This window comes from Labeo rohita, chromosome 2 (assembly GCF_022985175.1).
Source record: "Labeo rohita strain BAU-BD-2019 chromosome 2, IGBB_LRoh.1.0, whole genome shotgun sequence".
NCBI lineage: Eukaryota > Metazoa > Chordata > Actinopteri > Cypriniformes > Cyprinidae > Labeo > Labeo rohita.
Window position 1 is genome coordinate 26,630,723 of NC_066870.1, and position 17,686 is coordinate 26,648,408.

General features: G+C 38.3%; 1 protein-coding gene across 2 annotated transcripts in view; it reads right to left on the minus strand.

Moving 5' to 3' along the window:
- Nucleotides 1–388: 388 nt before the first annotated feature.
- Nucleotides 389–17,686, minus strand: part of skila (SKI-like proto-oncogene a) — a 35,603-nt gene continuing 18,305 nt past the window's right edge. The window contains exons 3-8 of one of the 2 annotated variants that reach the window (XM_051127572.1): nt 12,691–12,783; nt 10,513–10,598; nt 10,193–10,338; nt 7,418–7,680; nt 5,083–5,304; nt 389–3,359 (exon numbers count right to left, since the gene is read on the minus strand). In XM_051127572.1, coding sequence (XP_050983529.1) covers nt 3,111–3,359; nt 5,083–5,304; nt 7,418–7,680; nt 10,193–10,338; nt 10,513–10,598; nt 12,691–12,783 — 1,059 coding nt within the window. In that variant the 3' untranslated portion in view covers nt 389–3,110. Of the gene's footprint in view, nt 3,360–5,082; nt 5,305–7,417; nt 7,681–10,192; nt 10,339–10,512; nt 10,599–12,678; nt 12,784–17,686 lie in introns of both variants that reach the window. The other variant, XM_051127563.1, reaches the window with a different exon arrangement.

Sequence of the window (17,686 nt, forward strand, 5' to 3'; positions counted from 1 at the left end):
TAACACTGCAAAAGCCAAAAACAGGTTTGTTGTTTCTAAAGAGTACTGTTTTCCTATGCCCAGAATTCATTTTAACACGGCATCCTACATAGAAGATATACAGCGCCCCCCTGTGTACAAAATGCAATTTACATCGTTACAAATGAAAAGGTATCTCTAGAAAGCTTCAGAAATACATTTTAATACCCAAAACTATCAAAAACAGCATTGAAACTGGCTGCTACAGAGGTAACTGTGGTGAAAACAAAAGAAACCTAATACTGATTGTACAGAAATTGTAGTCGACACTGTATGCATTACAGTGGCAAAACAAATGCTACAATCTCTCAAAAGAACTACACATCAGAGCTATATTTATATTTTTATATATATAGAATTTTTTTTGTAAAAAAAAAAAAAAAAGAAACACATCGCTCTTTTCATTTGTCACTGACACAGTCTCTCATATCAAAAGTTTCTAGCATCTATATTAGGCTCTTGAGCACATTTTGTGCTCGTTTACATAAAGACTACTCTTCTCAGACAATATGGAGGAACTTTTGTATGTGTGAGAGAAATTATTTCTGTATTTCAGCAATTAATCTTTGTTTTAGCATAACAATATAGTAGCTAACAATACATGCATTATTTCACTCCCTTCTAAGAATTTTAAATTTGTAATTTTTAAATATATTTATACGTGTTTATATATATAAAGGGGAAGAGGAAAAGCTAAACACCACCAAAATCCAAAATAACAACAGGTTGTCAATCTCAGTGGGCTCCAATGAAATGGACGAAATGACCCACTGATTGGGAAACACCGAGGCACTGGACAGGTCTGTCGCCGTCCCCGTTCCCCATTAAATGGGGTGTAGGGGTTGTGAGCATCATGCATCCCTACACCACCTCACACACTTTATCAACACCCACTCTTCAGGCAAAAAAAAAAAAACAGAAATTAGGAAAAACCTAAAAGAACAACTTGTGATCAGAAACCTTGAAAGATTATTTATAAGATTTTAGTTAATATATTAATGACTACCGTATGTACAAAGTGTATATAAATCTTTATTAGTTAATACATTAAATAATTTCTGAATAATTTCAAGAAAAAAGTCCAAAAATGGCAAAGCACTCATTTACAATATAGTTTTTCGCTTCTTCATAGCTGGATGTATTCACATAAGTCAGGGTGTTTCTTTACGTTTTTTTGCACTGTACACATTATCAGGTTTAGAAAACTGCTGCGGCTTGGCTGACTTTGAGTTGTGCACAGTGGAATGTTCTATGCGAGATATGTACATCGTGAAAGACTTCCTGTGTCCATCTTTCGTCATCCATCTAACGGTCGAGAGGGTATGAGAGGGCATCCGAGGCAGCTGCCCCATTCTGCAGAGACAAAGCGTGCCTCTTCGACCCTCGGTGACTGGGAGCTTACGTGACAGCATTAATTCCTTTACGTCCCTCCCTTGGCCCCCTGTCTGTTTTTCTTCTCTCTGTCAGACCTGTTTGTTCAGTCATCCAGAATAATGACACGAGGAATGAATAAGGGGGGCATTGCGATAGCCAAATCATTTAACCTGGAATCCAGCATTCAGAAACTATAGAATAAAACAAAATTGTGATATACTTCAATGCTTAGTTTACCTTTAATTGCACTACTAAAAGAAAATGACAAATGTAACATCTGCTGTGTGCTTTGTTTAAAAACAGGATGTTGATTTTGCAATTTCTGAGGTCAAAAATGAAAACTGTGTCATTAATTACTCACCCTCATGTCGTTCCAAACCTGTAAGACTTTCATTCGTCTTCAGTACACAAATTAAGATCTTTTTAATGAAATCCGAAAGCTTTCTGACTTTCCAATGACAGCAAGTATCAAGAATATCTACGAAATAGTCCATGTGACATCAGTGGTTATTTTATTATATAAAGTTGTCGTTTTTGTTTTTTTTGTGCACAAAAAGTATTCTCATAGCTTCATAAAATTTTGGTTAAACCACTGATGTCACATGAATGTGGTAGAGTCAGAAAGCTTTCAGATTTCATGAAATATCTTAATTTGTGCTCTGAAGATGAATAAAGGTCTTACAGGTTTGGAACAACATCCCTGTAAAAAAAAAAAAAAAAAGTTGTTTCAACTTAAAATAACCTGTTACCCCGCTAACTTAAAATTTTTAGTTTAGCCAACCTGAAATTTTAAGTTACTTAATGACTATTTAAGTGACAACTGGCATATTTCAGTTGACTAAACTAAAAATTTTAAGTCAGTGAGGTAAAGTATTTTAAGTTGAAACAACTTTACAGTGATGAGGGTGAGCAATTAATGACATAATTTTCTTTTTTGGGTGAACTATCTTATTAAATGGGGGATGAATTTCATAGTGTTCTCCAGCAGGGGGCGAATGTGAGTCTTTGCTTACTGCATCACGAGCTGTTTGTCATATACCAGCCTGCAAAGGGTCAGCAGTGCAGACAGGAAACATATAATCAACACCAGACTGAAAAGACAAACAGCAGGCAGGGAAAGAAAACGAAGAGGGGGAGGATTACGGTCTTAAACCAGGGGGCCCCCATCTGTTTCTGAATCGCTTGTATTAAATATGACTTAAAGATGCTATAGAATTATATTTTACTGATCATTTTTGTGATATTAACAAAAACATTCTCCCATTTTTTTTCAGGAAACAGACAGAATGAAAATAAAAAGTAAACATCCACAGTTTCCTCGCTGCTGGAGGGCATTGGCGTCTCGCCGTTTGGCATCCTGGGGCTCCGTGTCACAGGATAGTATTTTAGTGAGTGTGTTTCCTGTATCCACCAGAAAAGCACTCGAGCGCTTTCCCAACGCCGCAGGAGGCAACAAGTCCTACAAGGAAATACCTCCAGAGCACGACTATAAATTAAAACAAACATGTACATCCAAAAAACGCTTAACGACTGGTCGAAAAGTCTTTTTAAATTAAACACAAACAGTCTTTTTTTTTTGTGGTGGTGCGACACAGGGAATGGGAGAGCTGCTCTTTTTCTGCAGAGGTTGTCTTGTGTTTGTGACTCTGCAGGGAGTGGGCGAGCGTGTTCCTGGGCTACCGGCGTGGAAGTGTGGGGGGAAGTGAGCGAGGAGGAGTTTATCTGGAGGTTACCTCAGGGGCCGGTGAGGAAAGGGAATGCTGGGATTGAGGGCTTGCGGAAGGGGTCGGGGGCTGGGCCGGGCTACTGCTGCGGCTCCCCTTGGTGCCAGACTGAGCCATCTGCTGCTGAAGCTGCGAGATCATGAGCTCTAGCTTCTCTCTGGCCTCTCGTTCTCTGCAGAGCTCCTCCTGCAGTTCCTGCCGCTCCGCCTCGGCGCGCTCCAAACGGCAGCGAAGCTCGCACAGCTGCGGACGGAACGTGAGAGGGGTTACATATAGGAAAGCACAAAATATTCCATATAACAAAAATATGAGCAAATCTACAGCACCATTTTGAGAGAAGAATCGTGCTGCTCAGTTTTAATGTCTGCGTGCACAACGGTGCATATGTGAGTGATCTTAGCACTTGAAAAGAACGGTTCACTGGATACTGTGCACATGGTGAACATGTCTATCTATACTCACGGGCAAAGGAGTATATTTAGAGAGGCCGAGCGGAAACAAAAAATGAAGTCTGCCTGAGCCTTTCTTAGTCAGAAAGACTCACAATCACAATTTATTTTAACTCACCCACTGAACTGAACAATGAGCTTAAGCTAAAGAAAGCAAGCAAGAAAAAAACCCTAGTATGCAAGAAAGAAAACAAAAAAGTGGCAGTCCTTAGGCATCACATTCACATTTACATCTGATTTTGTAAACTGTTTTGAGTGATCTGACGTGTTATTTTAGTATTATTAATATACTATTATACAATTGTATTTATAAATATCTTGAAGCTTTCTGTATTTTTAGTTTTCATTTTAATTTTAGTAATTTGATGGGGGTTTTTTTATTTATTTTATTATTATTTTAATTTTAGTAATTTACATATTTATTTATTATTTTTATTTTATTTATTTGTTGTTTTATTTATTACATATAACTTTAAATTTACTAATTTTTGTTTCATTTGTTTAAGTGTAATTTCTGTTACTGAAAATTATTTCATTTAAGTCATTTGATATTTATTTATTTATTTATATTCTATTTATTCCACATAACTTCAATTTTATTTCAAGGCAACATTACTATTTTTTTTTTTTTTATAACTTTTTCATGTAATATTTATATTTAATTTTATTTCAGCTTTATTTCTGTTACTGAAAATAATTTCTAATAGTTTTAAACTTTTCTAGAGTCCTATACTCCATTTACTCCTCTATTTAGCAACATTAAAGACACACACACAAAAACCAATGGTTTTCAAAGCATGATCTTGAAATAAATAGTAAAAACATTACAAGCAAATGTTATTTAAATCTTATTTCTAATTTATCAATTTTAATAGATTTATGTATGTAATCATAACACCCTAATGCCTGCGCACTAATATTAATAGTATTTAGATGGTCTGATTCGATTAGACTGATTAGATACGCAAGTAACACTTTGAAATAAGGTGTCATTTGTTAATATTAATTAATGTATTAACTAACATGAACGAACAATGAACAATACATTAAACTCTTTGTTAATGTTAGTTAATAAAAACAGTTGTTTATTATTTGCTCAAGTTAATTCATAGTGCATCTAATGTTAACAAAAACTTGTGATTTTAATAATGCATTAGTAAATGACTATTAACTAAGATTAATAAAAGCTGTAAAAGTATTGTTTATTCTTCGTTCATGTTACCTAATGAACCACATTGTAGTGTTATCAATATGTGGTTTAAAAAGTTTGAGCTGCCCTAATTAATAGTTGCAATGCAGAAATCAGGCCCAGCTTGCAAATCAGTCAGGCGCTGTCTCTCCATCTCAGTGCGTGCACGTATCTGTCTTCCCGTTACTGAATTACTCCCACACACAGATGAGCTGCGCTGATACGTGCAGCATATTGCATGGTGTACAGGAATAATTCATACTGGCTATAGTTTATCATTGCATCACACAGTCATTTGGGCATGTCAGATAAGCTCTGCTGCATGTACCTGTGCGTTGTACTGCGCCTCCTGCTCTTTAGGTTGGCAGGCGCAGCTCTGCTGTCTGAGCTGCTCCAGTCGGTGTTCCAGCTGTCTCTGCTCCTGCCGCACCTCCCCCAGTCTCTGAGCATGCTCAGTGTGCACCGCCTCCAGCTCGTTCTGCAGCTCCAGCTGCTCCGCAGACAACTCCCTCAGCCTGGCTGCCTCGCCCCCGCGCACTGCCTCCAGCTCCTACACACACGCACATCAAGACATGCGTCAAACAATGTACGGCAAAGGTCGAGGGTTTGTAGTGGACGAGTCGGTGGTGATAAAACTCAACTGGAACACGCTCTATTCTGCTCTGGCCTTCACCTCTACTCTCACTATAACAAGGTCTCTTTCTTTTCACAGGACCACAAAAGAGCTGCTCAGATACACAACTAGTCCATCTCCCTGGCTCCATTCCAATCTCTAGTGAGCTGCCTATTTAGAGGAGCATTTTTAGACATCACAAGCATGCACCCCAGAAGAAGGCAGCAGAATCATGCTGCGTTTTAAGACAGCCGTTTATGCCAAAATCTAGGGCAGAATCGTATGCATCATACTTAATGATAACTTCCATCCAAAATGGCAGCAGGAAATGCTGATGCATAAATCTGTGCATACATAATGTAGAGATAATGTATAAATAAAAATCAAAGTAAAAACTGACGATTTCATTGATTCTGTGGTGTTTGTTATTTATTCTTTGCTCTATTCATTAAGGTTTAAAGCTTATGTTAGATTCCATTTTTTATTTCATGTAACAAATACAAGGCTATGGGTTCCAAACTAGGGTATGCAATAGTGCGTGGGAGGTAATTTTCTCACAAAATGTAAAAAATGTGCTAAAAAAAAGGTAGGATATATAACGTTATTGGATAGTAAGATTTTTAATGTTTTTTAAAGAAGTGTCTTCTGCTCACCAAGCCTGCATTTATTTGATCCAAAATACAGCAAAAGTAGTAATATTGTGAAATATTTTCTATATGAATATATTTTAAAATGTAATTTATTCCTGTAATCAAAGCTAAATTTTCAGCATCATTACTCCAGTCTTCAGTGTCACATGATCCTTCAGAAATTATTTTAATTTGCTGTTCAAGAAACATTATTAAATATAAAAAAATACATATTTAAAACAGTAAAAAATAACAGTGAAAATATTTAAATATTTAAAACAGCTGAGTGCATTTTTCAGGATTCCTTGATGAATAGAAAGATCCAAAGATCAGCATTTATCTGAAATAAATAGCCTTTGTAACATTATACACTATACCATTCAAAAAAAAAATTTGTGTGTGAAAGAAATTATATAAATAATACTTTTATTTAGCAAGGATTCTTTAAATTGGTCAAAAGTAATGATAAAGACATTTATAATGTTACAAAAGATTTCTATTTCAGGTAAATGCTGTTCTTCTGAACTTTTTTATTCAAAGAAACCTGAAAAAAATTCTACTCAGCTGTTTCAATATAATAATAATAAACATTTTTTGAGCAGCAAATCAGAATATTAGAATGATTTCTGAAGGATCATATGACTGGAGTAATGATGCTAAAATTCAGCTTTGAAATCACAGGAATAAATTACATTTTAAAATACATTCACAATGAAAACAGTTACTGTAAATAGTAAAAATATTTCACAATATTACTGCTTTTGCTGCATTCTGGATCAAATAAATGCAGGCTTGGTGAGGAAAAAATACTTATTTAAAAAAAAAAAAAAACTGTTGACTGGTAGCGTATGAATTTAAATGACATTAATGCTTAAGGAAGAATAAAAGTAGTAATATCAAATAAATTTGTTAATCAACTAATCTTTTTAACACTACGAAATATTTTTAATTCTACCTTATATTATTCTAACAGAAAGCAGAAAAAGAGGAAGTCGACTTAACAGAAATTAAAAATAAAAACTGGAATTGAAAAATTCGATTTTACCACATAAAATGCAATTTTTGAATTTATTCTCATAACATACCTTTTTCCCCAAAATATAAGTGGGTCTTTATACAAAAATGACACTATGAATTATTTTAGGTGGGGGTGGTTGTCCAGAAGAGAAACACCATATTTGAGGTCAAAATCCCCTGTAATGTTTCATTAGTTGTCATATGCTAACATCAGTCCCTATTATAATCAATTGTGAGCATGTGACGTTCATGGTGTACAAATTCAAGAGGTTACTAGGTTATATGAGTTATGACGCTTCTTTAGAAGCCTATGTAGACAGCAGACAGTCGGGCAGCTCATTAGGGTTTGGAGCAAAGCCTGTGTGACTCAGGAAGGGATGATTTGCCTAATCTGACTGTCTCACCATCTCCAGCTGCAGCTGTTTCTGAAGGGTGGAATTCAGCTTTTCTTGCTGCCGCCGGTACATCTGCACAATCTCCAGCATGATCCTGTCCTTGTCGTCCTCCACTCCGCTGTCTTTGGCCTCCGTGGGAATGGGGGCGTGCTGCTTGCCGCCCGGGCTAGTCTCCATGGCGACTGACGGAGGAGGTCGGCGGCGCTCGTTCGCTTCCCCCGCGTGGTGGGATTTGGCCTCCTCTGCAATGGAGGAAGGAGATGCGGGAAGATCTGAGGGAAGGAGAAGAAAGAGTTAACCATGCTCACGCGATCACACACACACCTTATCTGTCATGTGCTGAAAGTCTGTGTGACTAATTCTCTGTGGGTGTCTGTCTTTGAAGGTCAGCATAGAGGGGAAGAGCTGGAAGTATCACAGAAATGTAAGGCATGCGGAGAGTGGAGAATTTCTCGATCTAAAGTCATTTTTTAACACTGTTAAGGTGCTACACATGATCTACATACAAATCACCTGCATCAGACAAATCACAGCGTGTGTGTTTAGATGAGCAATACGGGAGTCCAAAGGGACTAAGAGAGAAAGAGAGAGAGAGTGAGCGAGTGTAAGAGAGATACAGCTCATTTAAATGTAGGACAGGCAGGCTGCAGGTCTGGCACTGCAGAGCCGGATAACAGCCTCGCTCTGCTGCTAGCCTCTACTGTGACTAAGACCTGTCTGTCACTCTCAGAAGAATGAGTCAGAGATGGAGAACGAGAGACGGAAGAGAAGCCAGGATGGAGAACGGCTACATGGAAGAAAGAGACGAGAGACAGGGGAGTCAGGATGGAGGCCGAGTTGATATGAAGGAACAAAAAGAGACAAATTGAGAATAAAGAGAGGGGGAGCCAAGATGGAGAACGGGTATACTGAAGAAAGAGAAACAGATTGGGGGGAAAAAAAGAGACAGGGGGCACCTGGATACAGAACAAATCTGTTAAAGGATTAGTTAACCTAAAAATAAAAACTGTCATTAATTACTCACCCTCATATTGTTCCAAACTCGTAGGAATTTCGTTTATCGTCATTTGAAGATGAACGAAGGTCTTACGGGTTTTAAACAACATAAGGGGGAAAAAATTATTAGGGATGTAACAATATCATAATCTGACGATACAATAATATCGCAATATGAAGTCCACGATACAGTATTTATTGCGATATTTTAAAAAAAGACAAATGAGGACTTGGGGAAAAAATGCACATTTTAAAGTTAAATTTGTCTATCTAATGCACTTTGAGAGTTCAAAATTAAGAGCTCATGTAAACCCATGTTCCTAAAAAAAACTTAAGTCAGAAAAAAAAAAAAAATCAGTGAATTGCCTTGTACCAATTTTTATTTGTGCTATACTGTCTCAGTCTAAATTACATTCACACTGGTGTTTTAGAATATAATAATAATAGTAATAATTTTATATCAATGTTATTCCTATAAAATAAATAAAAATGAATATTTCAATAGGCATATTGTTTCATCCTTTACACTACAGCTGTAAAATTGCAATACTTCTTTCTTAATTTCTACACTTGAAAGAGATATTTTGAATTTGGACTGCAGTAACGTTACCCGTTTAAACCACTAGTTGTCAGCAATTCATTATGCACTTTTAAGCTTTTATTTTGACGGAAAACTCCAGCTTTAGTGAAAACAGGCTCATTACAAATCTAGTGAAATGCTGCAATCATCTGCTACCAAAATAAAGCATAACTGGTGGCCAATGCATTCCCAAACGTGTGCTAAACTCACAACACATATAATAAACAAGTTCACTGCATTTACTGTAAAAGGAGCCGTTCTGAGGCACAGAAAACACTGGATCAAGAGCTGATGGCCTGAATGAAGTGCACACTTTTCTTTGAAGTATGCAGCAAAAACAGACTTGATGAAGAGATTAAGCCATATTGTGCTTTCAGTTTTAGTTCATCTGACAGATACTGTGCCAAAGCATAATGGTCCAAAACGCAACTTTAAAGACCTTTTATGTTTAAATGATAAAATTAAAAAAAAATCTACACCTTTTGCCCAGAAGACCTACTTTGTTTTATATCCTCGTGTGACAATGATAATATCGAGACATTTTTGCTATTGCAATACTACAATATTGATAATATTGTTACATCGCTAGTAATTAATGACAGAATTTTTGGGTGAACTAACTAAAAAAAGAGAAAAGGGGAGCCAGGATGGAGAACGGGTATATGGAAGAAAAAACAAAACTGACTGAGGAAGAGAGACAGGAAGAAAGAGAAAAAGGGAGCTAGGATGTAAAACGAAGGGAGATGACCAAAGGGAGATGACAGAAAAGGATAGGGAGAAAAAATAGAAAGCACAGAGTGAGGTGAGTAGTGGGCCGGAGGGGGTAGAAAGAGGATCAAAAAGTGAAAAAATGGATGAGTGAATCACAAGGAAAAAAGGAAAGAGAGAGACAGGCAGAAGAAGGACGGGAGGAAATGTGGCGTGCTGCGGTGGAGACTGGAGACCCCTCCCCCAGCACTCTAGAGCGATCTGACACTCGCAGAGACGACGGCCTCTTTTCATTCTCTCTCTTTGCTGGCAACTATAAAATGTGAGTTGTATTAATCATTAGCAAGACACTCACTCTCCGCAGCTCCTCACCGTTTAAGTGAGTCAACCACATACATGTCCATAAACTTCTGACCTTTAACAGCACATCATTCTCGCACGTCTTGTTCATGTATGTGCACTCATTTACAAGGATAACTAAATAGTGCGGGGGGACTGACCTGTGCTGGGCTGGCTGTCGTGGGTCAGCGTTCTCCTGCTGTAGTGTTGCTTGAGCAGGGCCCCTAGAACCTCATGGCTCACCTCCCCCTCCTTCCGAAGGGACACATTAGGGGCCACCATCTTATCATACGTGTACAGGTAGTAACTGCAAACATAACACATACTCTCAGGCCAGTGCACTACAGAATTGTCACTTTTAGAGATGATTTTACACATAGAGCTAAGCAGGCAATGATGCACTACAGAGCTAATTGCAATAATTAGAATCACTGGGATAACATTCTGAAACAAGGGAATGCTGGGAAAAAAGGGGCGCTACCTTGGGTGGATGATAGGCCCGTGTCCTGGTTCCTCTTTGATGTCAGGAAACAGTCGACTGAACACCAGCGAAGACTGCAAGTTGCCCTGTATGCACACAAACAAGTGTGTATTAATATTAATGAAGCACTTTAGGACCATTTGAATATGAAATTAACTGTTTGAGCTGCACTAAAATACATGGCTACACATATTTTGCATGAATAATACAGAAGTTCTTTAAGGTCTCATTACACACAGATTATCAAGCGCATTTGCGCAGGAGCGGTCAAAATGCAATAATTACACACAAATGTTCAAACACACGCAGAGGGAAACTTGGTGAGTGGAGTGAGGATGCCTGAAGCAGAGTAAACAAAAGAGAGCAGTACAAACATCCTGCTGTAATATCATGTATGCATGAGAAGAACTCATCCATCAGTGGCCACAGAGCACAGGCTGACAGGTAAAGCATTAATGAAGAGGATAAGAGAAAGACAGTGTTTAGTGGGTGTTTCTGGCTGTTCAATTGTTGATGTACAGGCTGGGAAGAGTGTGGCTCTGTTTTAAAGATGAATTAATATTTACACTACAAGCACAATGCAGTCAAAGGTCAAATATTTTAAAACTTCACATACTGCAACGTTGTGCCATTTCAAACAGATCACCTGAAAAATACACTACCCTTAAAACTGTAATTAAATTAAAATCATTTTAAAACATTATAACAAAAAGGTTTCCACAAATATTAAACAGCACAACTGTTATCAAAAATGTTTTTGAGCACCAAATCAGCATATTTAAATAGTTTCTGAAGGATCATCTGACACTGAAGACTGAAGTATTGGATGCTGAAAATTCAACTTTGCCATCACAGGAATAAATTACATTTTAAAATATATTAAAACAGAACACACTTATTTTAAATTGTAATAATATTGCAGAATATAACTGTCTGGACTCTGTTTAACCTTATCCTGCCCAAATGTGATTGGGTCAATCCAAAGTCACCCAAAACGAAAAGAGGAAGCAAACAGGGTAACACCCAGATGGCTGTTGGGACTCTGATGTGTGTGAACTCAGATATTTCTGAATGAATGTGTGATTGAAAGAGGAAACGAAAGGAAGGGGTGTGAATATGGGAGTTGTCTAGGGGTGGGTGAGAAGGGTGAGGTCAGTTTTGAGGCCTGCGATGAGTATGACTGAGTAAGATAGAAAGAGGCTGTTTCCTGCTTCTGACTCTGTGAGGAAGAGGGTGTGTGTGTGCGGATAAACGGGGAGGCCGTTCTGTGCCTGTATGTAAACAGAGACAAGGAGGAGACGGACTGCTTGAAGAACAATTAATTTAGAGAAATGGCAGCTGCAGGAAAGGAAGTCCCACTGTACACTGCCTTATTAGCCTAATTTCAGCTAAAGAAGCTAAATTTATTAAATAACATCAGCGATGATAGCTGTGGGCACGTCGATACACAGCGCCATTGCGCTCCAGGCATCTCAAGTTCGATTCCTGGCTCGTGAATCTTTCCCAATCCCAAGCCCCTCTCTCTCTCACTTTGCTTCCTGTTATTACTCTACTATATTTTTAATATTGTGACGCTGGACCACAAAACCCAAGTCTTAAGTAGTACATGGTATCTTTGTGGCAATAGCCAAAATACATTGTATGGGTCAAAATGATCAATTCTTTTATGCCAAAAATCATTAAGATATTAAGTAAAGTTCATGTTCCATGAAGATATTTGGAAATTACCTACCGTAAATATATCAAAACCTTTTGATTGGTAATATGCATTGCTAAGAACTTCATTTGGACAACTTTAAAGGCGATTTTCTCAATATTTGGATTTTTTTGCACCCTCAGATTTTAGATTTTCAAATAGTTGTCCTATCATAACAAACCATACATCAGTGGAAAGCTTATTTATCCAGCTTTCATATGATGTATAAAGCTCAATTTAAAAAAAATTGATCCTTATGACTGGTTCTGTACTCCAGTGTCACATACCTTGTGTCACATATATGACATACCTTATTAATGTTTGAGCTGTTATTACACACTAAGCAGTTTTGGAGATTTTACTGGGTCCCCCATTCAAGCACACATAAACATGTACTTGCAGGTTAGATATTAGCTGCCCGAGAGCGATGCCGAGTAGCCAGACTTGCATTAAATTGACATATGCAGTACCTTAGACTGTACCTTTTTCTCCAGGGCGCTATCAGACAGCTTGCTGTTAGGTGGGCAGGGTGCAGGACTGGACTTCCTCCCGTGACTATCGTCATCCACCACCTTCTGTGAGAAAACACACAAACACATGCTTTATGAGCACAACCTCATTCACAAGAGTGTTAACACTTAGCTGCAAGCATTCAGACATGTAATACATCTGATATCACAGAGCTTGTGCACAAATCACCACATTCAATCTGTCCGTCACCTCCTCTGCTCAACGTGTTCGACAAACACGCTGCGAGGCTTGCACATATGTGTGTGTGTGTGCGCGCAAGTCACACACCATGAATCCAGGGCAAGCTCCATGCTGATGGTTATCAGACTCAGACAGAGCTTAATATAGCTGACACAGAAGGATAGAGACCTTACATTCATCCGACATAACAACCGTTCGCTTCTTAAGACTGTGTGTGATTCATATATGCGTTCCTAATGTTTACAATCCGTAACATCCTCTATTTGGAAAAGCAAACCTGAAAGTGCAACGCACATCCAGAGTCACTAACAGTAGTGTCTGGGTGAGTGCCAGAAGAGGAAGAAACATGTTTTATCTGGAGTAAATTACAACTTCCTGCAAACTACGGGATCTCCTGTTTCCTGTATCCCGAAGAATGAACTGCGACGTTGTCGCACAACATAAAGCAGCTGTATGGTTTTAGGGTGACATGGCAACCCCACACCTTGGTTGCTTAATGCAAGAAAATGTGCGTGTAGGAGATAGGGCTGTTTTTCTTGAGGGAAGAGGAGGACTGCAGCACGAGGGAGGGGTGGGCGGCTGCCGAGGGGGGCAGGAACAATGAGCACACTGCAGTGGTGAGCCCGTCTAACCTTGACAAGCACACACACTATGTCTACCGGCCCATCTCTCCACACTTCACGGCCCAGCCAACACTCCCTCCTCAGCCGTGACACATGCAATCACGCAGTCTCCGATTTACGTTTGCAGTCTATGACGGGAGTTCTCATCCCTCGAGAGCCAAGTATGCAATTCTAATGTTTAAAACTGGTTCAATATGGAACAGGGCATACTAGCATACTGCGCTAGTACTCTGTAGTACACACCAGAGTCGGAAATTAAATGCCCAGGCACAATTAAACAATGGACTACAGCTGTTGTGATTAAAATTAAATGTGAAAATTAATGAAAAGTGTCATTTAGATTCACTCACACTGCATCAGATTGCTTTTACGCTCTGTTTTGTGCAGCGCTGAGCCTTACAACCAATCAAACCCATTTCTGTTGAACTTAAGAATGCATTGGCCAATCAGATGCACAGAATAGTCAGCACTGAAAACACCAGAGCTGTGTTGAGCACGCACGTTTGCAAATTCTCTCATCATAAACAACATACTGCAGATACAATGTAAATAAAAGATTAATTTCATAGCTTCAGTGATTATAACGGGAGTTTTTGCATAACTTGTGCTAGACTAGAATAACATTACGTGAAGCCAGATTGTGACGCGCCCAAAAACCAGACAAAACAGAAACGTTTTATATCGTTTTCTATATCGATATTAACAATCATTATTACAATTTGTCATGATATGGTAGGCCTATGAGCTCCTGTTCAGACATGTAGCTATACTTTAGAAACAATTTTAAACACTGTACAGTTTTGACGCTGGGCCACAAAACCACTCATAAGTGTAAATTTTTCGAATAAGAGATTTATACATCATCTGTTAGGATAGGATAATATTTGGCTGAGAAACAACTATTTGAAAATCTGTAATCTGAAAAAAAAAAAAAAAAAGATCAAAATACTGAGAAAATTGCCTTTAAAATTGTCCAAATGAAGTTAGAAATGCATATTACTAATCAAAAATTAAGTTTTGATATATTTACGGTAGGAAATTTACAAAATATCTCCATGGAACATGAGCTTTACTTAATATCGAAAAATCGATAATGTTGACACAAAATATATCCATGCTACTTAAGACTGGTTTTGTGGTCCAGGGTCACATATCACTTTTAATTAATCAAGTGGAGCCCATAACCATATTTATCTCATGAAATTTTGCATTTCTAATACATTATGCAAATTGTGCAAAAAAAAATCATGACAGTCCAATCAAATGAGTCATGCAAAAGATGTTAAGATAATACTTCCAATTCATTCATCATACTGAATATAGAAGGTCAAATCGAGTGCGCTGCATTGTGGGATACAGTTAGACACAGCATATTTTATATTAGGTCATGCGGGGATTGTGTGCATACTGAAAATGGTCATATTATGCAGAGTATATATATATATATACACACTGCAGAAACAGCAAAAGTAGTATGCTATTTCAAACACAGCCATAGAGACACCACACACACCATTTTTTATATTAGAGCCAATCCGCTGTACCACGTTAGAAGCAGTGCAGCCTTGACGCAAGACCTTACAGCCAAACGAACACAAAAACAAGAGGATTTATCTAGCTGGCCTGCAGCACATGGTGTGAGTAGTGATTGTGATAGTTGTGCGAAAGCTGTGGGCGCTGTTTACTGAGAGAGTTATTGCACTGTTCTCCTCAAGGACATGAGAAAATTACACTGGAACAGGTGTCTCACGCTCTCAAACGCACAAACACCATATATACGTCTTGTGATATATAAACAAAGTGGTAAGAAGGCGCCTGCTGAGAAGGCCGTTGTAATGTACACAGTTTGTAAGTGACAGTTTTCTTGAAGGGTTATTTCTCAAATCCTACGGATCAGGTTGTTATGAGTTCCTCTCCACGCTCTCTTCCAGGGACGCAACACCTCAGCCGTCTCTAATCTCTTTTTAATTAGTGTGTTAAAGCCCCACGCACACAATCATACTCTGTAACACTACGTGCTTGTGCATGGTTGACAAATGTAACTACCACAAATCCCTCACGTCTCGACATGCGTTCAGAACAATAACACACATACACCCCGAGGACGCAAAGCCTGTTTGTCACTAAACTCAAAATTCAAAATAGGAAGGCGGCCCTCATCGGTAACAGTGGGAGTTAGCATTCCTGCAGCTCACTCATTTGAAACGTACCCCCGCTGCTCTGAACTCATCAGCGCATGCATGTTCGCACGCACACACCCCTCGCTCTTCAGTACCAGAGTCCGTGCTAGATCTCTCCAGCAACCTGAGCACCAAAACAACATCCTAGATTGAACTGAGAACGCTTTAAACCCTCGTCAAATTCACACGAGCTCCTCTGAAACAGGCACAATGAGGTCACTGACACACAAACACAAATTCTACTTTGGCTCTGACAATGAATGCTGTAACATGTACACGCCTGACCGCATCGCTGTATTACTAACTATGGAGATCCCCTGATGAAAACAGCTATGAAAAACAACGACGTACACACAGAGGTTGACAGGAAAGAGTCGTAAACACATGCAAGGTCTTTGCAGTTCCCGCACGAGCACATTTTATGAGCTACGCCGTTAGTGGGGAATTACGAGCCATACGGGCTGATGATGAATCTTATCTAGGCCAGCCTTACACTGTCATACAACGCAATGACCTTTGAGAGCGTGCATGTGTGTGCTGTAGGAATGCCATTTAACACATATGGGCCATTCTACAGAAAAAAAAAAATGTCTTTTTCCAAAAAATTTGTATGTATGCAAATTGTATAATAACCAAGGTACACATTTCTAGTTAATTCTCATATTGTATTTTCAGAAAGTTTTGGAATATCTGTCATCTTCACAAATTTGTGACTATGGAAACACAGTAATAATAATTTAATTAGAAGGGTTATATTGACCTATTAAAATTTTGCTTAAACCTACACTGTAAAATATATTTTTTGCTATTTTATTACAATTTTTTAGAGGTAAATCAATAATTACATTTTTAACAATATTTTGTGTAATTTATGAGATTTATTGTATTTTGAATACAGTTTTTCTTTGTAAAAGGCAAAAAGTTGATCATACTTAAGGATTCATTAGTCTGAATATACACTGAACCAAAAAATACTGTAACATCTTGGCTGATAATTCAGTATACTTTATTTTTAACAAAACATCCCATGCTTCGGTAGTGAATGCACATTTTCAGTAGTGACAGTAATGTTTTGGTAGCGAAACACTACTAAAACATACTTAAATACAAAAATGCATAACTCTACCAAAATTCTGTTGATTATCCCCAAATATGAGGACTATGTGTTCCCTTTTGTCACTACCGAAACAAACATGACACGTTTCGGCCGTGATCGTTTTAGTAGTGACAATTCTATGGGATAACACCCAAAAAAAACAAAGGTGTCACTACCGAAACGTCACCAAATGTTTCGGTCGTGACTATTTCGGTAGTGACAATTCTATGGAATAACATGAGGGACAACAGTTTGCACCAGTTCCTGTAGAATGGCACATATCTGTCCTTATACACGTGTATAAAATTTTGTTTGTGTGACACGGAGTGTGTGTGGACTTGAGAGTAGCTTTTTCATTATAAGCACCTCACACACACACAGTTTAGCACAATTCGTGTGAAAGGCGGCACACGAGGGTGATTGTGTGTCCATCTGTTGCAGTTCTGGCAGAGGGTACGTATAAAGCGAAATGCAGTGCAAACGTGCAGTTTTCAGTCACAAACACACAGAGGGCTGCAGGGGCCCCTCACTGTACCCCCTACACAGATCTTCTATTCACACATCATTAGCACTGCAGGAAAAAAACGAAAGAGGACATGTGTGAGCCGGGTGCATGGCGGATAAATGTAGGTTGATTTAGGAAAAGTACGCAAATCATTAACAATTTCAAAACAATGGCTGTTTTCAAACGGGAGGCTAGAATTTTGCATATGATGTAGTATTTAAAACGGTTGTATGCTATGAGTGTCCCATGATGGCCTCATTACACTGCATGTTTAAAGAGATCATCCAAAAATGTAAATTTTGGAACAACATGAAGGCAAGTAAACGAAGGCAGAATTTTCATTGTTGGGTGAATTATCCTTTT